This window comes from Nerophis lumbriciformis, linkage group LG24 (genome assembly GCF_033978685.3).
Source record: "Nerophis lumbriciformis linkage group LG24, RoL_Nlum_v2.1, whole genome shotgun sequence".
Taxonomy (NCBI): domain Eukaryota; kingdom Metazoa; phylum Chordata; class Actinopteri; order Syngnathiformes; family Syngnathidae; genus Nerophis; species Nerophis lumbriciformis.
The window spans coordinates 4027613-4054588 of NC_084571.2; the positions used below are offsets into that span (position 1 = coordinate 4027613).

The 26976-nt window shown below is 39.0% G+C and overlaps 1 protein-coding gene and 1 non-coding gene across 4 annotated transcripts in view; one reads left to right on the forward strand and one right to left on the reverse strand.

The window, feature by feature from the left end:
• The window catches only part of kcnh6a (potassium voltage-gated channel, subfamily H (eag-related), member 6a), an 85341-nt gene that overhangs the window by 50994 nt on the left and 7371 nt on the right, over nucleotides 1-26976 (forward strand). For 2 of the 3 annotated variants that reach the window (XM_061981341.1, XM_061981340.1), the window contains exons 5-11: nucleotides 5596-6021; nucleotides 7746-8163; nucleotides 10626-11159; nucleotides 15794-15987; nucleotides 23582-23681; nucleotides 23752-24039; nucleotides 24119-24302. In XM_061981341.1, coding sequence (XP_061837325.1) covers nucleotides 5596-6021; nucleotides 7746-8163; nucleotides 10626-11159; nucleotides 15794-15987; nucleotides 23582-23681; nucleotides 23752-24039; nucleotides 24119-24302 — 2144 coding nt within the window. The remainder of the gene's footprint in view (nucleotides 1-5595; nucleotides 6022-7745; nucleotides 8164-10625; nucleotides 11160-15793; nucleotides 15988-23581; nucleotides 23682-23751; nucleotides 24040-24118; nucleotides 24303-26976) is intronic. The other variant, XM_061981339.1, reaches the window with a different exon arrangement.
• On the reverse strand, nucleotides 25948-26019 carry trnac-gca (transfer RNA cysteine (anticodon GCA)). The gene has a single exon. It is a non-coding gene; the product is annotated as a tRNA-Cys (tRNA).

Below are 26976 nucleotides of genomic sequence, written 5' to 3' on the forward strand. Positions count from 1 at the left end.
TACAAAACCGACCCGCGTCAATACCTTGGCAATTGTTTGTGTTTACGCTCTCATTAGCGCCTTGTTGTTGCTGCTGCGTGTTTGCTAGCCCAGGATGTGCAAGGCCAAAGGTCGGGAGGTCATTGTGTAATTTTGTGGCAGACTTATGAAGCCAACGTGCTTCTGTCAGCAAAGGTCAGCTGATTCCTTACCAAATATGGACGATCACTAATAGAGCGGCCTTTCTTTAATGCAGAGCGTTGTGTGACTGTTTAAGGTGGCTATTTTCAGCATTGCAGAGTGGGAAGAGAACATGGCGGGTGCTTCCTGCAAGAGGACGTTAAGCACGTTAAGCTTCTCACTACTGATGCAAAGTCAGATGCAAATAAACCTACTCGGAGAGGACGTGAACTTTAGCTAACATCGTCGCGCAGTCTGCAGATTTGAGTGTGTGCGTTAGTCCCAGCACTTTGTGGGGCGATCACATCAAAGTTGGTGCCCAATCAATGTCAGTGCGTCTACGCTGGCAGGTCACATGGTCGCACACAGAACGGAATCACATGGGCGGGATAAAGCAGGAAAAGAAGCCATTGGACTTGTGGATGCTTTAGCGTGTAGAGGAGAGGATCTGCAATGAAATGATGCAGGAGAGAACGGAACACAACAGGCAGGTGGCGCTGAAGAGGCTTTGGGAGAACTTTCTTTACTGTTGTTGTGGTCGACCGAGTGATGCCAGTTTGGATGGGAAAGCTCTGTTTGTCATACCGGTCAGTTTCACAGGTCTTACTTTCCTTTTTAAACTGATTGCAGGTTGATGCTGTCATTTTTGTTATTACAAAAATGAGGGATTATAGTAGTACTTGATTTTTTTCCCCAGTGGTTTGTTGTCGATTGCTCTACTGCTGTGTTAGATACTTAAAGTGGACCTTGAAAACCACATGACATTGAGTTCATGACTAACTCAGAAATCTCTATTTCCAGTCTTCTATTGACGTTTTTCTTTAAATATGTATCATATTTTATATTTATTTTAGCTTGTATTTTAGGGTTTTTTGTTTGTTGTTTTTTTCGGGGGGAAAAATAATCAAAACAAGACAAGTAACTTTTTTTAAATACTGACAATTTGCGGTATTAACCATTAAAACAAGTGTGTCCAAACTTTTTCCACTGAAGGTTGCAATTATATTTAAAATTTTCAAAACCAATACAATAAATATAATTTTTTAACATTTAGGGATCCCCTGTATGTACAGTATTTATATACCGTATAAATACATATGTATATACATATATGTCTTAATAAGGTTATCCAAAAAATAGTGCTCGATACCGTAGTAGAGCGCAATATATGTATGTGTGGGGAAAAAAAAATCACAAGACTATTTCATCTCTACAGGCCTGTTTCATGAGGGGGGTACCCTCAATCGTCAGGAGATTTTAATGGGAGCATTCACATACCATGGTTTATATAGGGCACAGAGTGGGTGGGTACAGGCTGGCCTAGGGGCGTGGTGATTGGTTCATGTGTTACCTAGGAGGTGTTTCCGTCTATGGCGGCATGTTGTTACAATTTCGCTGCGCTTGTAGAGGGATGACAGGTCTGGACGGTAGATAATAAACAGTTTCTCTTTCAAGCATAGGTTGCATCTTTTATTACCACTATTGTAAGGTGTGCTGGATGCAAGAATTTGCCATGTTATTGAATATTCAACATTATTGTCTTTGAGGTCCCAAATGTGTTTGCTGAGTTCTGTGGTATTTCGCAGGTTTTTGTTCCTGAAAGAAGCCTTGTGCCTTATACATATATTATTGCCATATTTTTCGGAGTATAAGTCGCACCGGCCGAAAATGCATAATAAAGAAGGAAAAAAACATATATAAGTCGCACTGGAGTATAAGTCGCATTTTTGGGGGAAATTTATTTGCTAAAACCCAACACCAAGAATAGACATTTGAAAGGCAATTTAAAATAAATAAAGAATAGTGAACAACAGGCTGAATAAGTGTACGTTATATGACGCATAAATAACCAACTGAGACCGTGCCTGGTATGTTAACGTAACATATTATGGTAAGAGTCATTCAAAATAACTATAACATATAGAAAATGCTATAAGTTTACCAAACAATCTGTCACTCCTAATCGTTAAATCCCATGAAATCTTATACGTCTAGTCTCTTATGTGAATGAGCTAAATAATATTGATATTTTACGGTAATGTGTTAATAATTTCACACATAAGTCGCTCCTGAGTATAAATCGCACCCCCGGCCAAACTATGAAAAAAACTGCGACTTATACTCCGAAAAATACGGTATTCAACACCTAAATATCTACATCAATTTCAGGGATGTACAGGGATCTGTTGATATAAAGTACAACTTTTTTTAATGCTTTATGCCCTTTTTGTCAAAGAAAACCCAGTTTTTTACTGGCAAAAACACCAAATATACAATACCCCCCCCCCTCCCCCCAAAAAAATTAAATGGGGAATATTTGAAGTGAAGTACTTTAAGCCTTAAATAGGTCAATAATTCATAACACCATTGATTTAAATTCATTGTTATTTTTTAGCAATAGTCCCACTAACATTATTGGGGATCCAAAAGGGCCCCATTTATAAAAGTGTTAAAAATAAGTCATATGTTCTTAGAACGCGAGATCAACTTCAGATTTATCAATCGATTATACGCTTTTTTAAATGTTTTTTCTTAAATTAGTTTTTTTTTATGCCCTTTTTGTGGGGAAAAAACTTTGTTTCTTATATAGCAAACAAACAAAATATGTAATATTTTCCACCCAAAAATATTTTATATTGGAAAGATTGATGTGAAGTAAATGTTAATATTGTTATTCATAACAATATTGATTCATTATTATTTTTTGAGAAATGACAATTTTAAAGAAAAAAAAAGCCTGCGTGGCAGCTTTGTGTTAATTGAGTCAACACTGCAACTTTTTCTTGTTAAATTTTAGCTGTGTGCACCTTAATTCCACTTGTTTATGTTTTTATATTTATTAATTTTTTAATAGTATTTTTAGAATGTGCTGCGGGCCGTAAAAAAAATGAGCCGCGGGCAGAAAATGGCTCCTGGGTCGCACTTACAGTGGGTCTGGGTTAGTTTTTGCCTCATCCCCACTTAAAGCGTGGGTGAAGAATGTGCCAGGAATGCACTACCCACCAGATAACTCCTAAAGAAAAAGAGATAATACAGTATTATCTGCTCACAGATGCTACCTGGTGGTTGTTTGAGCACACTGCAGCTAGTCCTGGATAGTCCCACTCCTTAATGTTTCAGTCACTTGCAGGATTCTCACAGAAATGAGGCAAAAAGTACTACTTGTCTTTTTTTTTTACATATGCTTACCTACTTTTTTACCTTCTTTTACCTATGCTTACCATACTTTTACTTTATTTTACCTTCAGTATGCTTACCTACTACTTGTCTTTTTTTTTTCTTTTTTTTTTACATATGCTTAAATACTTTTTTACCTTCTTTTACTTATGCTTACCTACTTTGTTTGACCTTCTTTCACTTTATTTTACCTACTACTTGGCTTTTTTAACCGAATTTTCTTAATATGTCTCAAACGCAATTATCAAAAGTCAACTATTTTTGATAAGATAATTTTTGTTTGAATTGACACTGTCTGAGAGCTATTCACTGAATAATATGTTGTTTGTAATATTTTGACTCCACGTGTAGCTTCAAAGGCGGCCCAAATATTAGAAACTCACATTATTAACCAGAGGTGTGGACTCGAGTCACATGACTTGGACTCGAGTCAGACTCGAGTCATGAATTTGATGACTTTAGACTCGACTTGACAAAATGTAAAAAGACTTGCAACTCGACTTAGACTTTAACATCAACGACTTGTGACTTCACTTGGACTTGAGCCTTTTGAATTGACATGACTTGACATGACTTGCTACTTTCCCCAAAACCCAAAGATGAAAAAGTTATTCGGGAGCGCTCCGTATTTTTCATTGTGTACTTGTCTATCAGCGTTGCGTGTGTCAGCTGGTGTGCTCTCAGTACAACAGCCAATCAAATTAGATCTACTTTGTTTTCATCACACAGCATTCATCCAATTGCAGGACAACCAACGAAGAAGACATGTCCAAACCACACGCCAGTGAACAAAAAATTATACCTAAAATAATTTCGTTTGGGTATAAAAATTACGAGGTGGTCAACACAAAACGGTTTGCAGTATGCAACACATGCGGTTCGAAAATTACTGATGGAGAGGCAACAACTTCCAACTTCGTCCGGCATTTGAAGTTGCACAAAGAACGGTAAGTTTTGAATGTAAGATAACGTTTATTGGCTAAGTAACGTGACTTTTATTTGCTGTGTAGTTAAATCAGTGAGGCTGTAAACTCACTGCTAACGTTATAACGTTATTGCAAACACGGGAATCTGTTGCAGTTCACTACCTTATTCATACTTTTTGTTCAGTGATTTTTTTTAAGCAGGGTTACGTTAGTCAATATATCACACGTAACGTTAGACGGCGGTCAGCAGCACCGCTTATTTTAGCCACCTAAAAAAAGACAAAAATAGTAAAATAAAGGTCAGTTGAAATGTATACTATATTATGAATATGTGTACCGTTTTAGCTAGCTTTCTGACATACTGTTGGTTGTTTACCTCAGTGGTCCCCAACCACCGGGCCGCGGCCCGGTACTGGTCCGTGGATCGATTGGTATCGGGCCGCACAAGAATTTTTTTATTTTTTTTTATTAAATCAACATAAAAAACACAAGATACACTTACAAGTAGTGCACCAACCCAAAACAACTCTCTCCCCCCTTTTGTTCTGGGCATTGAACATGAAGACTCTTCCTTCACTGTTCCGAGTGGCCATGAGAGTCTTGGCAGTGCCTGCCTCCAGTGCTCCAGTGGAGCGAGTTTTCAGCCATGGTGGCATCATACTACGCCCCCATCGTGCACAAATGACTGACAGACTCTTGGCTGATTTGGTCTTTTGCAAATGCAATGCAGCATAGGGCCCTGACATATAAAAAGTACAACTTTTTTGTTATGTTCACGTATATGTCATGTTTTTTCAATGTTAACACTTTTGTACAAATAAGTACATTTGCACTTTATTTTTCAATGTGTTTGTTCTGTAAAGGAATGAGTTAATGTTTAAAATGACTGGTTAATAGTGCTATTATAAAGTGCAATGTCAGCACAGTTTTCTTTCCTGCAATTTAAAATGCACTTGTTTTAATAAATAAATACAGCGTTTGAAAAGCATACACAATCTGTGTTAATATATTAGTCCGTGGTTAAAAGGACTTGAAAGGACTCGAAACTCAAAATGCAGGACTTAGGACTTGACTTGAGACTTTCCAGTCTTGACTTTGGACTTGACTCGGGGCTTGCCTGTCTTGACTCGAGACTTGACTCGGACTTGAGGGCAAAGACTTGAGACTTACTTGTGACTTGCAAAACAATGACTTGGTCCCACCTCTGTTATTAACTGATATCAAACACATCAACATTGGGGTCTTTTTTCCTCACAATTTTGCACTGAATGAGGTGTACCTAATGTTGTGGCCCATGAGTATACTTTGTAAAAACCAACTTGGTGTTCCTCAGGTGTTGTCCCTGGGCGCCGACGTGCTTCCCGAGTACAAGCTCCAGACGCCGCGCATCCACAGGTGGACCGTCCTCCACTACAGCCCCTTCAAGGCGGTGTGGGACTGGGTCATCCTGCTGCTGGTCATCTACACGGCCATCTTCACGCCCTACTCGGCCGCCTTCCTGCTCAACGAGGTGGAGGAGGACCGCAGGAGGACGTGCGGCTACACCTGCAACCCTCTGAACGTGGTGGACCTGGTGGTGGACGTCATGTTCATTGTGGACATCCTCATCAACTTCCGGACCACCTACGTCAACCACAACGACGAGGTGGTCAGCCACCCCGGCCGTATCGCCCAGCATTACTTCAAGGGATGGTTCCTTATCGACATCGTGGCCGCCATCCCCTTCGACCTGCTCATCTTCCGCTCTGGCTCTGAGGAGGTCAGTTCCGGTGTCAAACTAATCCTTTACTAACTGTACAGGAGTGTTCAGATACTGTCGGGTGCACTAAAATCAATTCGCATTTCAATCGTGACTCTTATTCATCCCAATTCTAAACTTTCCAAAATGTATTTAAAAAAAAAAAAAAAAGATAAATAGACCAGATAAATAAATGAATATGTTTTGTTTGTTTTTTTAACTTTTTTTTTTCTGAGAATCAATTTTTAAAAATGCCTTTTTAGGCCATCTCCATGGAACCAGAAGGATCCTTTCTAACTGGTAACCTGTTTTGAAAAAGTTTCATTTAAATTATTATACCAAATAATACACTGAGTTCCCTGCCCCATTTGCAGCTTTGTTAAAAACTATTTTTGGAAAAAAAAAAAGCAAGCAGTTTATCGACTTATTTTCTACTTTTTACCTTATTTTACAAATGTTTGCCTACTTGTTTAACTTCTTTTGCCTATGTTTACCAACTTTTGATTACATTTTTACCTTATTTTACCTATACTTACCTATATTTTTACCTACTTTTGCCAATGTTTACCTAATTTTATACCAGCTTTTTGCCTTATTTCACCTGTGCATACCTACTTCTTTACCTTATTTTGTTACCCACTTTTTTTTTTTTTACCATCTTTTACCTATGATTGTTTACTTTTTACCTTTGTTTACATATGTTTACATACTTTGTATCTTATTTTACCTATACTTACCCACTATTTCACCTTCTTTTACCTATGTGTACATACTTTTTACCTTCTTTTACCTGTTTATTGACTTGTTTACCCTCTGTTACATTGTTTATTTACTTTTCTACCTGCTTTTAACAACGTTTAATAACGTTTTATACCATCTTTACCTACTTTTTTAAAACTCTGTTTTAATTTATTTACCTACTTTGTATCTTCTTTTACCAAACTTACCTACTTTTTTTACCTTCTTTTACATACTGCATACTTACCTACTTTTTACCTTCTTTTTCCAATGCTTACCTACTTTTTTACCTTTGTTTACCAATGCTTACCTACTATTTGCCTTCTTTTTACCTTCTTTAACTTATGCTTATCCACTTTTTTACCTTTTTTTACCTATGCTTGCCAACATTCTTTTTACTTTATTTTACCTATGCTTTCCTACTTTTTACTTTCTTTTTCCAATACGTACCTACTTTTTACCCTTGCTTACCAATACTTGCCTACTATTTGCCTTCTTTTACTTATGCTTGCCCTTTTTCTTTACCTTCTTTTACCAATGCTTACCTACTTTACTTTGTTTGCCTATGCTTACCTACTATTTGCCTCCTTTTACTCATGCTTACCTACTTTTTTACCTTCTTTAACTTATGCTTATCCACTTTTTTACCTTCTTTAACTTGTGCTTGCCAACATTCTTTTTACTTTCTTTTACATATGCTTGCCTACTTTTTAATCTTATGTACAATAAGATAAAAAAACATTTTACCTATGCTGTCCTACTTTTTACCTTCTTTTTCCAATACTTACCTACTTTTTACCCTTGCTTACCAATCCTTGCCTATTTGCCTTCTTTCACTTATGCTTGCCCTTTTCTTTTTACCTTCTTTTACTCATGCTTACCTACTTTTTGACCTTATTTTACCTATGCTTATCTATTTTTTGTGTCTTAATTTGCAAAAAAACTGATTTGTGCAGAAAAAAAATGCACTAAAGAGTATGAAATTAACAAGATGACGTCTCTCGCAGCCCCAGACGACCACTCTTATCGGCCTGCTAAAAACGGCACGGCTGCTGAGGTTGGTGCGCGTAGCTCGCAAGCTGGACCGCTACTCGGAGTACGGCGCCGCCGTCCTCTTCCTCCTCATGTGCACCTTCGCCCTCATTGCTCACTGGCTGGCGTGCATCTGGTACGCCATCGGCAACGTGGAGCGCACCAGCTCGGCCCGCATGGGCGCCTTGAAGATTGGCTGGCTGGACAACCTGGCCGAGCAGATCGGCAAACAGTACAACGACAGCGACGTGGCGTCGGGGCCGTCCAACAAGGACAAGTACGTCACAGCGCTCTACTTCACCTTCAGCAGCCTCACCAGCGTCGGCTTTGGCAACGTGTCGCCCAACACCAACCCCGAGAAGATCTTCTCCATCTGCGTCATGCTCATCGGCTGTGAGTCAACATTTCTTTCTCACCTGGAGAAAGGTGCAAATTACAACATTGAAGTTTTTTTTTTACCAAGTGTGAATTACTCTGACTGCACTTTTATCCATCCATCAAAATGTGTACAGACTCGTATTTCCTCTACATTCGTTTATTTTTGACACTCCGGCACAAATACAGTTGGCCTTTGCCCATAAACACATTATGATGGGACTATTTTACCATCATTTACCTATGTTTACCAACTTTTTACCTTTGTTTACATATATTTAACTACTTTGTATCTTCTTTTACCTTTACTTACATACTCTTTTACATTCTTTTTTCTATGCCTACCAACTTATTATTCCTTCTTTTATTGAGCTTACTTACTTTTTTTTTTACCTTATTTTACATATGCTTACTATGTTTCAGCTTCTTTTGCCTATGCTTACCTACTTTTTTTTACCTTCTTTTACTTATGCTTAATTACTTTTTTACCTTATTTTGCCTATGCTAACCTACTTTTTTACTTTCTTTTACTTATGTTTACCTACTTTTGTGCCTTATTTTGTACATGCTTACCTACTTGTTGCATTCTGTTGCCTATGCTTACCTACAATTTTCACCTTCTTTTACTTATGCTTACCTACTTTTTACCTTCTTTTACATATGCTTACCTACTTTTTTACCTTCTTTTGCTTATGCTAACCTACTTGTTTACCTTCTTTTACTTATGTTACCTACATTTGTACCTTATTTTTTCTATGCTAACCTACTTGCTGCATTCTTTTGCCTATGCTTACCTACTTTTGTTTACCTTCTTTTACTTACGCTCACCTACTTTTTACCTTCTTTTGATTATGGTTACCTACGTTTGTACCTTATTTGTTTAATGCTTACCTACTTTTTGCATTTTATAGCCTATGCTTATCTACAGTTATCACCTTCTTTTACTTATGCTTCCCTACTTTTTACATTTTATAGCCTATGCTTATCTACAGTTATCACCTTCTTTTACTTATGCTTCCCTACTTTTTACCTTCTTTTACATATGCTTACCTACTTTTTTTCCTTCTTTTGCTTATGCTAACCTACTTGTTTACCTTCTTTTACTTATTTTACCTACATTTGTACCTTATTTTTTCTATGCTTACCTACTTTTTACCTTTTACGTATGCTTACCTACTTTTGTTTACCTTCTTTTACTTATGCTCACCTATTTTTTACCTTCTTTTGCCTATGCTCACCTACTTTTGTACCTTCTTTTGCTTATGGTTACCTACTTTTTGCATTTTATAGCCTACGCTTATCTACAGTTATCACCTTCTTTTACTTATGCTTACCTACTTTTTACCTTCTTTTACATATGCTTACCTACTTTTTTTCCTTCTTTTGCTTATGCTAACCTACTTGTTTACCTTCTTTTACTTATGTTACCTACATTTGTACCTTATTTTTTCTATGCTTACCTACTTTTTACCTTCTTTTACGTATGCTTACCTACTTTTGTTTACCTTCTTTTACTTATGCTCACCTACTTTTTACCTTCTTTTGCCTATGCTCACCTACTTTTGTACCTTCTTTTGCTTATGGTTACCTACTTTTGTACCTTATTTGTTTAATGCTTACCTACTTGTTGCATTCTATAGTCTATGCTTATCTACAACTACCACCTTCTTTTACTTATGCTTACCTACTTTTTACCTTCTTTTACGTATGCTTGCCTACTTTTTTACCTTCTTTTGGTTATGCTAACCTACTTTACCTTCTTTTACTTATGTTACCTACTTTTGTACCTTGTTTTTTCTATGCTTACCTACTTGCTGCATTCTTTTGCCTATGCTTACCTACTTTTGTTTACCTTCTTTTACTTACGCTCACCTACTTTTTACCTTCTTTTGCCTATGCTCACCTACTTTTGTACCTTCTTTTGCTTATGGTTACCTACGTTTGTACCTTATTTGCTTAATGCTTACCTACTTTTTGCATTCTTTTGCCTATGCTTATCTACTATTTTCACCTTCTTTTACTTATGCTTACCTACTTTTTAACCTTCTTTTGCCTATGCTCACCTACTTTTTTGTACGTTCTTTTGCTTATGTTCACCTACTTTTGTACCTTATTTTTTTAATGCTTACCTCCTTGTTGCATTCTTTTCTCTGTTCTTACCTAATTTTTTACCTTCTTTGACTTATGCTTCCCTACTTTTTTTTACAATCCTTTACCTATACTTACCTACTTTCTTCATTTACTTACCAATATTTAAGTGATTTCGACCTCTTGAGACTGACAATAAAATCAATTACTGCTCTTCTCAACGTGCAGCGGGTGCTGCTAGGGGCCTCTCCAGGTCTAAAAGTACTCGTCTTGTTTGTGACATAAAAAAAAAGTGCCAATTATTCAAAGTACGCCATCTAGCCCACCACCACAAGTAGATTGCGGTGCTGGGGGAAACTCCGCATACACTAATGACTCTCTGCCCCGCGCAGCTCTGATGTACGCCAGCATCTTCGGCAACGTGTCGGCCATCATCCAGAGACTCTACTCGGGTACGGCCCGCTACCACACCCAGATGCTGCGGGTCAAAGAGTTCATCCGCTTCCACCAGATTCCAGGAGGCCTGAGGCAGAGGCTGGAGGAGTACTTCCAACACGCCTGGTCTTACACCAACGGCATCGACATGAACGCTGTGAGTGAGGACGTCCGACTGGGGACACGAATGAATGGCGGACACTCCCTCACTGTTACAATCTCTTGTGTTTGCATTCAGGTGTTGAAAGGTTTCCCCGAGTGTCTGCAGGCCGACATTTGCCTCCATTTGAACCGCAGCCTCCTGCAGCAATGCAAAGCCTTCCGGGGCGCCAACAAAGGATGCCTGCGCGCTTTAGCTGTGCGCTTCAAGACCACACACGCTCCACCTGGCGACACCCTGGTCCACAGCGGGGACATTCTCACCGCCCTCTACTTCATCTCCAGAGGCTCCATTGAAATCCTGCGGGACGACGTGGTGGTAGCCATACTGGGTGAGTGCTTCATTTGTCATCAGTCCTGCTCGCTTTTATAGGACTTAGAATTCAGAGTACCTCCACCAAGGCACAAATAAATACACAATCTAGATTGGATCTCCATCAAACTTTTTTTTGTGCATTCCAAATTCTGACCCTGCTTCCACGTAGCATCAGTGCTATTTGCACTCTCAAAATAAACTTCAGTTTTTTATTAACTGTAAATTAGAGAAAAAATTATTGTCAAACTACTCAAAATGTCTATTGCTCCATCTCATGCAACTTTATTTAATCTTTGAGGTTTCTAAGCTGAAGATCACTCATTTGAGATACAAGAATGAACATAACAAATTATTAGCCAATGATTAGCAAATACTGTGATGAGGTGGCGACTTGTCCAGGGTGTTCCCCGCCTTCCGCCCGAATGCAGCTGGGATAGGCTCCAGCACCCCCCGCCACACCGAAAGGGACTAGCGGTAATAAATGGACGGATGGATGGATGATTAGCAAATACATGAATGATAGTCATTTGTGCTAGGAGCATGTTAATGCTGAGTCATTCAACACATATATTTATTTAATATTCATCCCAAAAAAAAAAAAAATGAAAAAAACTAATACTGTTTTTTACTATATATATATATTTTTTTTTATTCTATATTTTATTCTATATTTACTTTTATATTAGAAAAAAATTACTGCAAATAAATTTGTATTTTCAGTAAGCATTTTAAAACAAGAACAAAGGTGACTCACTATTTTAAAAATACTTTTTACATTTTATAATATGAATTATTGATAGTATTTTTTCTAATTAAAAATATGCATTTGGATATATGTAATGAATATATTTTTAATATATCAATTATTAGATTCATAAAACAAGAACATGTATTTTATGTTTTATTCGATAATTACTTTTCCATCCATCCATCCAATTTTCTACCGCTTGTCCCTTTTGAGGTCGCTGGGGGTGCTGGAGCCTATCCGCAACAAATTACTCTAAACAACGGAATATTTTAAATAAGTATTTTAAAACAACAAAGGTAACTCAATATTTTTAAAATACTTTTTGAATCTAATTATATGAATAATTTATTGTATTTATTTATATTTATAAAGATAAATATATATTTAATGATTTTTTTATAAGTCTTATAAAACAAGAGGAGTAACTCCCTATCTTAAAATACTTTTAATGTATTAATGTATTGTGTGTTTCTCATTGTAGAAATATAGAATATAAAATATATATAATTTCTATTTTCATTTTTGAAGTTTCTAAGCTGAAGATCACTCATTTGAGTAACAAGACCAAAAGTAACAAATAGCAAATACTCAACAAATACATCAAACATAGTCACATGGTATTTTTACTAATAGCATGTTAACACTCAGTAATTCAACACAAATATGTATTTAAAAACATTTTTAAAAATGTGGAAAAAAAACTACTGCTGATTTTTTTGACGAGTTATATTTTTTATTTATTTTATGCTTTAGTCAATATTGACTTTTATGTTGAAAACAAATGACTGTAAATACATACATATTTGAAATAAGTATTTTAAAACAACAAATGTAACTCTATTTTAAAAATACTATTTGAGTATCATAATATGATTTTTTATTGTATTTCTTCCAATTAAAAATACACATATATTTGTAATAATTCTTTCTATAAGACTTATAAAACAAGAGGAGTAACTCCCTATTTTAAAATACTTATAATGTATTAATTTATTGTATTTTTCTCATTGTAGAAATATAAAATAAAATATAATTTAAAAAAAAGTAATGTTTGAGGTTTCTAAGCTGAAGTTCACTCATTTCAGCAACAAGACCAAAAGTAACAAATGATTGGCAAATTATCAAAAAATACATCAAATATAGTCACATGGTATTTTTGCTAATAACTTGTTAACACTAAGTGATTCAACACAAATATGTATTTGAAAATTAAACAAATGTGGAAAACAACTACTGCTGATTTTTTGGACTAGTTATATATTTTTTTTATTCTATGTTTTATTCTGTATTTATTTTTAATATTATAAAAAAAAATACTCTAAATACATGAGTACTTTAAGTATTTTAAAACAACAAGGGTAGCAACAAAGGTATTTTAAAAATACTTTTAGAATTTTATTGTATAGATGATTTATTGTATTTATTTCTAATATATTTTTTTAATAATTTGATTGACTTCTAAAAACAAGAAAAGTAACTCTCTATTTTGAAATACTTATAATTAAAGCTGTCAAACTTAACGCGATAATAACGCGTTAACTCTAAATTTCAGTAACGGTACTAATTTTTTTAGCGGCCGATTAACGCACACATGTCCATTTTGACCCTCGGGCTGGCTGAAATATTGTGTAAATTCTTACATAAAATGTTCTAGTCGAGTCCTCAATTGCAAAATGATTCGCAGGCTGAATAATAAATGTTATTAATTAATAGAGATGGTTCAAACATTGTCATGCAGCAATATAAATAAATAAATATGAAGACCAATTACTTGTACAACATATCAGAATCATTTATTCATGTAGAAATATCACAGATTACAGCTGGGATTGGCTCCAGCCCTCCGTGACTCCACAAGGGACAAGCGGTAAAAAATAGATGGATGGATGTTACTCAACATCTTTGACAATCGAGGCATGATCATAACAATCAACATTTTGTGTTATTATTGCGTGAAGCTGGTCTGTAAACATGGAAGTGTAGCTCCTCCTCTGAATGCAAGTGCTCCTAAAGCAGGAATAGAAATTCTGTATTTCTACAAAATACAAAATCTGGCAAGACACCAAAACACAGCAGGCAATATTTTTTTATTGTCATTTAATCGTGTTTGTCCTTTTTGTGTTGAACTGTTTAAAAAAGCAAAATGTTTAAAACACATTTCATTAAAGCACAATAATTGTCCGTTTATGGTGTTAAAACTTGAAAATTATCTGTCTATGGTACACTTACTAATGATGAAAAATTATATATACTATATGCGATTATCACGATTAATTTTGAGTTAACTATGAACAAAATGCAACTACGTATTTTAATCGTGTGTGTGTGTGTGTGTGTGTGTGTGTGTGTGTGTGTGTGTGTGTGTGTGTGTGTGTGTGTGTGTGTGTGTGTGTGTGTGTGTGTGTGTGTGAGAACTTTATTTTAGATTTTTGAGGTTTCCAAGCCGAAGATCACTCATTTGGATAACACGATTGAAAGTAACGGGACTGTGATTTTAGCAAATACATTCAAATATAGTCACATGGTGTTTATGCTAATAGCGTGTTAACGCTAAGTCATTCAACAGAAATATGTATTTAAAAAATAAAACAAACGTGGAAATAACTATTTTAGGTGTATTCTATATTGTTGACGGTCCCTGACACAAGGCTGAAGCTTAGAGGTGACAGAGCTTTCGCCGTTGCTGCTCCCAAGCTCTGGAACGACCTACCCCTGAGTGTTAGACAAGCCTCCTCTCTTCCTGTTTTTAAATCTCTCTTAAAAACATACTTTTATTCCATGGCTTTTAACACTGAGTGATATCCATCCTGCAATGGCGCCCCATAATACACCTGCTGTGATCCTGTTTTTATGTTTTTATGTTTTTATTAATTCTATTTTAATTATTTATTTTTTATCGTGTTCTGTTTGTGTTGTGTTGTGTTTGCTCGGTACTCATTTTATCTTTTAACCTGCTCATTGTACAGCACTTTGGCTACCCCTGTGGTAAATTTTAAATGTGCTCTATAAATAAAGTTGATTTGATTTGATTTATATTTTCATTTATAAAAAAAGAAACATTTAAAAATATTGTGAATAAATGAGTATTTTAAGTAAGTATTCTAAAACAACAAAGGTAACTCCCTTTTTAAAAAAAATGCTTTTTAAATGTTATTATATAAACTATTGATTGTATTTTTTTTCTAATTAAAAAGATAACTATAAAATATGTGTATTGATGTTTTAAAATGAACTAATAGAATTATAAAACAAGAAAAGTAACTCCATATTTTAAAATACTTATATTGTATGAATTTATTGTATTTTTGTATGCATATAGAACCAAATATAGGATGAATATGCTAGATATTTTTAAAATATTTGTAATAGAAAAAGTAAAAAAAAAAAGTAACTAAAAAAAAAGTAAAGGGTTAGGGTTAGGGTTAGGGGTTAGGGTTAGGGTTAGGGGTTAGGGTTAGGGTTAGGGTTAGGGTTAATATTAGGTTAGGGTTAGGGTTAGGGTTAGGGTTAGGGTTAATATTAGGTTAGGGTTAATATTAACAGGTTTAAAAAGTAACTCATTATAATGATTTTTCAAACAATCTGCTGGCAGGTAATTTTCCAAACAATAAAACTATAAAAATGAAGATATAGACTAGCAGGAAGTTGAGCAATAAGGAATAATGTCGTTCCTGCATTGCCACAAAGACCTTCACATCAAGTCACACAGGACTGTTGCCGCGCCAGAGGTGTTTGGGCACGGCGCCACTTTCATTCCACAGCAGCATCGATCACCGATAGGCTGCTTTCTCTTTTAGCTCTTCCATTCATGGAAGCTGAGGGTCACCACGCTGCTTTTTTTTTACATCCCATCACTAAATTACTTCCACTACCATCTCTGCCTGCTCTCCCGTGTTCTCCAGGAAAGAACGACATCTTCGGCGAGTCCCTCAGCCTGTACGGGAGGCCCGGGAAATCCAGCGCTGACGTGCGGGCGCTGACCTACTGCGATCTTCACAAGATCTTCAAGGACGACCTGCTGGAGGTTCTGGATATGTATCCTGACTTTGCTGACACCTTCTGGAACAACCTGGAGGTTACCTTTAACCTGACAGATGTGAGTGCCACTAGAGGGCAGCAGATGCTAGAAAGAGACACCTAACAGACATCCATCCATCCATTTTTTACCGCTTATTCCCTTTGGGGTCGCGGGGGGCGCTGGAGCCTATCTCAGCTACAATCGGGCGGAAGGCGGGGTACACCCTGGACAAGTCACCACCTCATCGCAGGGCCAACACAGATAGACAGTAGAGATGCGCGGATAGGCAAATATTTCATCCGCAACCGCATCAGAAAGTCGTCAACCATCCGCAATCCACCCGATCTAACATTTGATCAGAACTGCATCCGCCCGCCATCCGCCCGGTATATCTAATATAGACGATGCAAGGCATTAGTGAGGCACCTGCCAACTACTCCGGTTTTCCCGTAATTCGTACGGTTTTCATCAACCTATTCCGGGTTACGGTTGCAGTGATAAAAAATACGTTTTTTCTTTAATTTAAAAAAAAAGGGTGAAAACTATGCGAATTGCACCTTGTGCAGACAAGATTTTTCGATCGGACACGGAGGAATTAGCGATGTAAAAGACCACTTTGGGACAAAAAAACACAAGTCTAATGCCGTTGCTAGCGATACAAGTGGAAAACTTTCAACGTTTTTCGTCGCCCAAACAGATTCTTTGGATGTGATAAATGCCGAAGTTTTATTTACGGAGGCAATAATTGAGCATGGACTTCCAATCGCACTGGCTGATCACATGGGACAGTTACATGTTTGTAATGCAACCTTTAAAAATCATTACGCGGTGATCGCGGTCCCAAAAATAAACTTTTCTTGCATGATAATGTCCAGAAAAATTCGCTTTATATTACTATAGAGTCCTTTTAACGAATGAGTTTGATGGTTTATCACAAACCTTAAATGAAAGAAGTCCTTTCTTCTCCTGCATGCACTTTGGCCTTGCTTCCTGTGTGGTGCGCAATCCTGTCGGCTGTATTTCACAGCACGACATACTGTTAAAAGTGTTTATACTATTTATGCTTTCAAGTCCAAGTTGAAGAAATCTTGTTAAATGTTGACAGCATAACTACCAAAATACAGAAGTATGTCCTTAATATTTTTGCAGTGCTATTTCTGTTGAAAAGTTAAAATGATTACATTAGAGATGTGATGTGCCACTTTTCAAAGTGTCTGATGGCTTCAATTAATTTTCATTAATTTTTCATATTTTGAATTCTTTTGAAAGGCTTACAAAAAAACTACATTTGAATTGTAATTCCACGCTATTGACAGGACTATTAATTTTAATGAAGTTAGCTTACCATGTTTACAGTATGATAATTGTGATAGAAATGTGAATTTCGGGGGGTGGCGGGCAGGTAAGCTGCTTACCTGCTGCGCGTGACGCCGGCCGCGGCGAAGGCGGACGAGGCGGGGTGTCGGTGCGGTGGGCGCGGTAGTGACCCTGGACGTGCGTCGGGCCCTTCTCGTGGATCGCCTCAGCTACGGCTCCCGGTGGGGCCCTCTCGGGGGAAGGGGCCTCGGTCCCGGACCCCGGCGAGGCGTCCCTTCTCCGCTCCGTAAAAGTGTCCATCTCTTTTCTTTTTTCTTCTTCTGTTGTGGCATATGCTGCAGGTGCCTGCTCGTTTTTCGTATGTGGGTAACAACATTTAACTATGTGTATATATTTCCAAATTGGTTTAACTGCCACCCGCAAAAAAAAAAAAAAATAAAATAAAAAAAAAAATCTAATTGATCCGCCCGACCCGACCCGACCCGCACGCGGATAAAATCTTATTTTTTTAAATTTCATCCGCCCGATCCGCGGATAATCCGCGGACTCCGCGGTTGTGCCCGCAAACCGCGCATCTCTAATAGACAGACAACATTCACACTCACATCCACACACTAGGGCCAATTTTTAGTGTTGCCAATCAACTTATCCCCAGGTGCATGTCTTTGGAAGTGGGAGGAAGCCGGAGTACCCGGAGGGAACCCACGCAGTCATGGGGAGGACATGCAAACTCCACACAGAAAGATCCCGAGCCCGGGATTGAACCCAAGACTACTCAGGACCTTTGTATTGTGAGGCAGATGCACTAACCCCTCTGCCACCGTGAAGCCCCCTAACAGACATATTTATGTAAATACTAGGGGTGTGGGGAAAAAATCGATTCGAATCCGAATCGCGATTCTCATGTTGTGCGATTCAGAATCGATTCTCATTTTTAAAAAATCGATTTTATTTTTATTTTTATATTTTTTTTGATTTTTTTGATTTTAATTTTTTTTTAATTAAACAATCCAACAAAACAATACACAGCAATACCATAACAATGCAATCAAATTCCAAAACCAAACCCGACCCAGCAACACTCAGAACTGCAATAAACAGAGCAATTGAGAGGAGACACAAACACGACACAGAACAAACCAAAAGTAGTGAAACAAAAATGAATATTATCAACAACAGTATCAATATTAGTTACAATTTCAACATAGCAGTGATTAAAAATCCCTCATTGACATTATCATTAGACATTTATAAAAAAATAAAAGAACAATAGTGTCACAGTGGCTTACACTTGCATCGCATCTCATAAGCTTGACAACACACTGTGTCCAATATTTTCACGAAGATAAAATAAGTCATATTTTTGGTTCATTTAATAGTTAAAACAAATTTACATTATTGCAATCAGTTGATTGTCCTTTACAATTATAAAAGCTTTTTACAAAAATCTATTACTCTGCTTGCATGTCAGCAGACTGGGGTAGATCCTGCTAAAATCCTATGTATTGAATGAATAGAGAATCGTTTTGAATCGGGAAAAAAATAGTTTTTGAATCGAGAATTGTGTTGAATTCAATCAATCAATCAATCTTTATTTATATAGCCCTAAATCACAAGTGTCTCAAAGGGCTGCACAAGCCACAACGACATCCTCGGTACAAAGCCCACATACGGGCAAGGAAAAACTCACCCCAGTGGGACGTCGATGTGAATGACTATGAGAAACCTTGGAGAGGACCGCATATGTGGGTAACCCCCCCCCCTCTAGGGGAGACCGAAAGCAATGGATGTCGAGTGGGTCTGACATAATATTGTGAGAGTCCAGTCCATAGTGGATCCAACATAATAGTAAGAGTCCAGTCCATAGTGGGGCCAGCAGGACACCATCCCGAGCGGAGACGGGTCAGCAGCGTAGAGATGTTCCCAGCCGATGCACAGGCGAGTGGTCCACCCCGGGTCCCGACTCTGGACAGCCAGCACTTCATCCATGGCCACCGGACCTGTGCCCCCCCCCCCCTCAAGGAAAAGGGGAGCAGAGGAGAAAAGAAAAGAAACGGCAGATCAACTGGTCTAACAGGGGGGCTATTTAAAGGCTAGAGTATACAAATGAGTTTTAAGATGGGACTTAAATGCTTCTACTGAGGTAGCATCTCTAATTGTTACCGGGAGGGCATTCCATAGTACTGGAGCCCGAATAGAAAACGCTCTATAGCCCGCAGACTTTTTTTGGGCTCTGGGAATCACTAATAAGCCGGAGTTCTTTGAACGCAGATTTCTTGCCGGGACATATGGTACAATGCAATCGACAAGATAGGACGGAGCTAGACCGTGTAGTATTTTATACGTAAGTAGTAAAACCTTAAAGTCACTTCTTAAGTGCACAGGAAGCCAGTGCAGGTGAGCCAGTATAGGCGTAATATGATCAAACTTTCTTGTTCTTGTCAAAAGTCTAGCAGCCGCATTTTGTACCAACTGTAATTTTTTAATGCTAGACATAGGGAGACCCGAAAATAATACGTTACAGTAGTCGAGACGAGACGTAACGAACGCATGAATAATGATCTCAGCGTCGCTAGTGGATAAAATAGAACGAATTTTAGCGATATTACGGAGATGAAAGAAGGCCGTTTTAGTAACACTCTTAATGTGTGATTCAAACGAGAGAGTTGGGTCGAAGATAATACCCAGATTCTTTACAGGTGTGAATTAAAAAAAATCGAATCGTGACCCCAAGAATCGATATTGAATCGAATCGTGGGACACCCAAAGATTCACAGCCCTAGTAAATACACACTTTAGTCCTCAGCTATTATACATGTGTTGGCGCCTTATGTAACAATGCACATAAGTGTTAGTAAGAGTGCCACAAAGCATGCTGGGACCCAGGAAGTACTCCCAGCGACGCTCTAAATCAGAGTTCTTCAACCCCGAGGGCACAGGTGTCAAATTCAAGGCTCGGGGGCCAAATCTGGCCTGCCACATCATTTAATGTGCTCACCGTATTATTTTAATGTGGCCCTACACGTCATTTTATTGTGTACGACCACCTATTATTAATGTGGCATGCCACATAATTCCAATGTGGCACACTATATAATTCTAAAGTAGCCCTCCAGGTCATTTTATTGTGGCCCACCACATAATTTTATGTAGTCCGCCATATCATGTTATTGTGGCCTGCCACTTAGTTTTAAAGTTACCTGTCCCATAACTTTAACATGGTATGCCACACCATTTAATGTGGTCCGTCACTTCATTTTATTATGGCACGTCACATCATTTTAGTGGTCTTAAGTTTAAATCAGCCCATAATTTTAACATGGCACGCCACATCATTTTAGTTAGCTCTCCATGCCATTTTATGTTGGCACGCCACATCATTTTATTGTGAAGCCCCACTTGATTTTAATGTGGCCTGCCACTTAATATTCATTGGCCCATCCCATAATTTTAAATGTGGCACGCGACATAATTCTAAGGTGGCCCTACACGTCATTTTATTGTGGCCCGCCACATCATCTTATGTAGTCCGCCATATAATTGTATTGTGGCCCGCCACTTAATTTTAAAATGGCATGCCACATCGCTTAATGTGGCACTCAACGTCATTGTATCGTGGCCCGCCCCGCCACTTAATTTTAAAGTGACCTGTCCCGTTATTTTAACATGGCATGCCACACCATTTAATGTGGTCTGTCACTTCATTTTATTGTAGCCCGCCTACTAATTTTAATGTGTCACGCCACATCATTTTAGTGGTCTCTTAAGTTTAAATCAGTAGTAGTATTATTTTCGTGTTAGCGTTGAAGACAGCCAGCGATTAGTGCTTTAGTAGCCAGCTAGCGATAAGTGGCATTATACTGTATTATTTACATAAATTAGTATTGCACAATAACGAGGTACCTTTAGGACCAGCTTAATTTAAAACCCAAATTAAACAGGATATATACAGGTAAAAGCCAGTAAATTAGAATATTTTGAAAAACTTGATTTATTTCAGTAATTGCATTCAAAAGGTGTAACTTGTACATTATATTTATTCATTGCACACAGACTGATGCATTCAAATGTTTATTTCATTTAATTTTGATGATTTGAAGTGGCAACAAATGAAAATCCAAAATTCCGTGTGTCACAAAATTAGAATATTACTTAAGGCTAATACAAAAAAGGGATTTTTAGAAATGTTGGCCAACTGAAAAGTATGAAAATGAAAAATATGAACATGTACAATACTCAATACTTGGTTGGAGCTCCTTTTGCCTCAATTACTGCGTTAATGCAGCGTGGCATGGAGTCGATGAGTTTCTGGCACTGCTCAGGTGTTATGAGAGCCCAGGTTGCTCTGATAGAGGCCTTCAACTCTTCTGCGTTTTTGGGTCTGGCATTCTGCATCTTCCTTTTCACAATACCCCACAGATTTTCTATGGGGCTAAGGTCAGGGGAGTTGGCGGGCCAATTTAGAACAGAAATACCATGGTCCGTAAACCAGGCACGGGTAGATTTTGCGCTGTGTGCAGGCGCCAAGTCCTGTTGGAACTTGAAATCTCCATCTCCATAGAGCAGGTCAGCAGCAGGAAGCATGAAGTGCTCTAAAACTTGCTGGTAGACGGCTGCGTTGACCCTGGATCTCAGGAAACAGAGTGGTCCGACACCAGCAGATGACATGGCACCCCAAACCATCACTGATGGTGGAAACTTTACACTAGACTTCAGGCAACGTGGATCCTGTGCCTCTCCTGTCTTCCTCCAGACTCTGGGACCTCGATTTCCAAAGGAAATGCAAAATTTGCATGGTTGGGTGATGGTTTGGGGTGCCATGTCATCTGCTGGTGTCGGTCCACTCTGTTTCCTGAGATCCAGGGTCAACGCAGCCGTCTACCAGCAAGTTTTAGAGCACTTCATGCTTCCTGCTGCTGACCTGCTCTATGGAGATGGAGATTTCAATTTCCAACAGGACTTGGCGCCTGCACACAGCGCAAAATCTACCCGTGCCTGGTTTACGGACCATGGTATTTCTGTTCTAAATTGGCCCGCCAACTCCCCTGACCTTAGCCCCATAGAAAATCTGTGGGGTATTGTGAAAAGGAAGATGCAGAATGCCAGACCCAAAAACGCAGAAGAGTTGAAGGCCACTATCAGAGCAACCTGGGCTCTCATAACACCTGAGCAGTGCCAGAAACTCATCGACTCCATGCCACGCCGCATTAACGCAGTAATTGAGGCAAAAGGAGCTCCAACCAAGTATTGAGTATTGTACATGCTCATATTTTTCATTTTCATAATTTTCAGTTGGCCAACATTTCTAAAAATCCCTTTTTTGTATTAGCCTTAAGTAATATTCTAATTTTGTGACACACGGAATTTTGGATTTTCATTTGTTGCCACTTCAAATCATCAAAATTAAATGAAATAAACATTTGAATGCATCAGTCTGTGTGCAATGAATAAATATAATGTACAAGTTACACCTTTTGAATGCAATTACTGAAATAAATCAAGTTTTTCAAAATATTCTAATTTACTGGCTTTTACCTGTAAGTAAGACATACTGTGTAACTATGGGTTATATACTGAAAAAGACTATGCAGGGGCCATTTTGGTGTTTTTTTACTTTTGTAAAAAATATTAAAAACAAACTGTGGAAGCTCTCTTCCAGTGGGTCCTCCAGATCACCAAGCATTGTCATGCAAGCCCGTTTCATGGTTACAATAGACTTTTATTATTTCAATAATGTGCTCAGGTTGCTTTCCAGCAGTTGTCTCTCGCTCTCGCTCGCGCTCTTGCTCCAGCTCCAACAACGTCTCTCCTCCTGGTTGCTGCTTATACAGAGCGACATGTGATTAGATAACAAGGCCCAGGTGGGCCATCTACGCACCTGTCGCTGACTTTGAGGCCAATCCCGGCACACCCCGCTTCGCTGCAGGCCCGCAGGCCACGCCCCTCCACACAAATGTTTTTATATATATATTTATGTGTGTTGTATGTTATAAAGTATATTAATTTTAGTTATCAGTAGCAACATTTCAGCTTTCTCATTATACAACAATTTTTTGCGCTTTGCTTTGTTTTATTGTTGTTGTTGTTTTATTTTTACTGTGACAAAATTCTCCTGGTTAACAAAACCCGAGCTGCGGGCCACAAATTGGACACCCCTGAAGTAGGAGCTCTCCTCTCCATTATCCATCAGCTTGGTGGTTCTTGGCCTGGAAAACGCTGAAGACTTCTGCTCTGAATCCTCACCAACACATTAAACTCGACCCTTTTTGGCCTGACGAAACAATGCGAACCAGCGTTTCATATGTTTGAGCCAAGGTTGTGTGTTTTTTGAATCACTGAAGCTGTTATGTATCAGGCAGATCGAGTAAACCAGTCAACCCCGAGCAAGGACTCTGACTATGGCTGCAGGACAACGAGGCACCGCCGAGGCTCCCCGCGACGTCGCAACAGACCCGGTGAGGGATAACCCCACATTTATTGAATGATCTCTCCTGCTAACATCTCATCTCCCAATTCCCGCTGCAGACGGCATGGACCGAGAGGACCCCTACCCGGACCAGGCGTGTCCCATGGCCAACCATCACCGAGGCTCCATGGCGGGACCGCGCTGGGACGAGCGGTGCAGCAGCGACAGTTTCTCTTCCGAGTCCAGCGACGAGGAGATGAAACGTGTGAGACGCAGCAAGGGGGAGCTGTACCCCTCCTCTGGAGACGCCAGAGACTACCCCTCGGCGGTCATCAACCGCCTACCTCACAACAGACCCTCAGCGGGCATGGGCAAGCCCGTAGACCTTGGAGGTCCACCGTACTCTGGTGAGCAGTCAGCCACCATCTGTCCATTCTTTGATCAGATAACACGTGTATAAAACACTCATGTCCGTCACTTCCATAGCAGCAGTCCCTGTCAGTATGTCAGGACTCTACGGATACTGGCCGGACCGCAGAGCCAGTCAGTTCTCAGAGACCCAAAGGCGCTCATCGTCAGCCAGAAACACTTTCCATCCTCCTCCTTGTGCTGAGGACCGGCCAAGTGAGCTGCAATCCAGACTGGAGCTTCTACAGTCGCAGTTAAATCGGTGAGATTGTTTAAATGTCAATGTTTGAAAGAACACATACAGGTAAAAGCCAGTAAATTAGAATATTTTGAAAAACTTGATTTATTTCAGTAATTGCATTCAAAAGGTGTAACTTGTACATTATATTTATTCATTGCACACAGACTGATGCATTCAAATGTTTATTTCATTTAATTTTGATGATTTGAAGTGGCAACAAATGAAAATCCAAAATTCCGTGTGTCACAAAATTAGAATATTACTTAAGGCTAATACAAAAAAGGGATTTTTAGAAATGTTGGCCAACTGAAAAGTATGAAAATGAAAAATATGAGCATGTACAATACTCAATACTTGGTTGGAGCTCCTTTTGCCTCAATTACTGCGTTAATGCGGCGTGGCATGGAGTCGATGAGTTTCTGGCACTGCTCAGGTGTTATGAGAGCCCAGGTTGCTCTGATAGTGGCCTTCAACTCTTCTGCGTTTTTGGGTCTGGCATTCTGCATCTTCCTTTTCACAATACCCCACAGATTTTCTATGGGGCTAAGGTCAGGGGAGTTGGCGGGCCAATTTAGAACAGAAATACCATGGTCCGTAAACCAGGCAGGGGTAGATTTTGCGCTGTGTGCAGGCGCCAAGTCCTGTTGGAATTTGAAATCTCCATCTCCATAGAGCAGGTCAGCAGCAGGAAGCATGAAGTGCTCTAAAACTTGCTGGTAGACGGCTGCGTTGACCCTGGATCTCAGGAAACAGAGTGGACCGACACCAGCAGATGACATGGCACCCCAAACCATCACTGATGGTGGAAACTTTACACTAGACTTCAGGCAACGTGGATCCTGTGCCTCTCCTGTCTTCCTCCAGACTCTGGGACCTCGATTTCCAAAGGAAATGCAAAATTTGCATGGTTGGGTGATGGTTTGGGGTGCCATGTCATCTGCTGGTGTCGGTCCACTCCGTTTCCTGAGATCCAGGGTCAACACAGCCGTCTACCAGCAAGATTTAGAGCACTTCATGCTTCCTGCTGCTGACCTGCTCTATGGAGATGGAGATTTCAAGTTCCAACAGGACTTGGCGCCTGCACACAGCGCAAAATCTACCCGTGCCTGGTTTACGGACCATGGTATTTCTGTTCTAAATTGGCCCGCCAACTCCCCTGACCTTAGCTCCATAGAAAATCTGTGGGGTATTGTGAAAAGGAAGATGCAGAATGCCAGACCCAAAAACGCAGAAGAGTTGAAGGCCACTATCAGAGCAACCTGGGCTCTCATAACACCTGAGCAGTGCCAGAAACTCATCGACTCCATGCCACGCAGCATTAACGCAGTAATTGAGGCAAAAGGAGCTCCAACCCAGTATTGAGTATTGTACATGCTCATATTTTTCATTTTCATACTTTTCAGTTGGCCAACATTTCTAAAAATCCCTTTTTTGTATTAGCCTTAAGTAATATTCTAATTTTGTGACACACGGAATTTTGGATTTTCATTTGTTGCCACTTCAAATCATCAAAATTAAATGAAATAAACATTTGAATGCATCAGTCTGTGTGCAATGAATAAATATAATGTACAAGTTACACCTTTTGAATGCAATTACTGAAATAAATCAAGTTTTTCAAAATATTCTAATTTACTGGCTTTTACCTGTACTTTTATTCAAAATGAGGGGGCACCCGGATTTGAACCGGGGACCTCTTGATCTGCAGTCAAATGCTCTACCACTGAGCTATACCCCCTGATGCTGGTCATTGCTGTCCTATTCAGATTTATCCAAGGAGTACAGTGCAGTGAAAGGGTACATGTATTCAAATATACATGTAGATACATGTATACAAGATCAAAACATATGAAAGGAAAGTAAAAACATGTGAAGTCAATCGTGACCGTCACTGAAAATGGTTCTTATAGGTTTAGGCAACAGTGACATCTACTGGACTTTTGTGAAAAGTGTTCCATTTACAGGCTATAATTTTGTGCTGCTTAGAAACTTTCATTTCAATATGTCTTCTATTTTATGTTGCTTCTTTTTACGGTTCTATTTCTATAAATTACAGAAGAGAACATATTTCAAGAACACGATTTTAATACTCTGCAATTTGTAGCCTATAGCCTATGTCACAAACCTGGGGGTAAAGTTTGACTCAGATTTTAAATTCGAAAAACAAATCAGCAGCGTCATTCAAAAAAGCTTTTATCAATTACGCCAAATAGCGAAAGTAAAACCGCTTCTATCAAGACATGATCTTGAGAAATTAATCCACGCTTTTATCTCGACTCGTCTTGATTATTGTAATGCCCTGTATGTTGGCATTAGCCAGGCCTCCCTCGCCCGCCTGCAGCTCGTGCAGAACTCTGCTGCTCGTCTGCTAACACAGACCCGCAGACGTGAGCACATCACCCCTATTTTAGCGTCCCTTCACTGGCTCCCTGTGCGTTACCGAATACATTTTAAACTCCTTTTATTTGTTTTTAAATGTCTAAACAACCTCGCGCCAACCTATCTCTCCGACCTCCTTCAGCCTTACTGCCCCACCCGATCCTTAAGATCAGCCGATCAGCTGCTGTTGACGGTCCCTGACACAAGGCTGAAGCTTAGAGGTGACAGAGCTTTCGCCGTTGCTGCTCCCAAGCTCTGGAACGACCTACCCCTGAGTGTTAGACAAGCCTCCTCTCTTCCTGTTTTTAAATCTCTC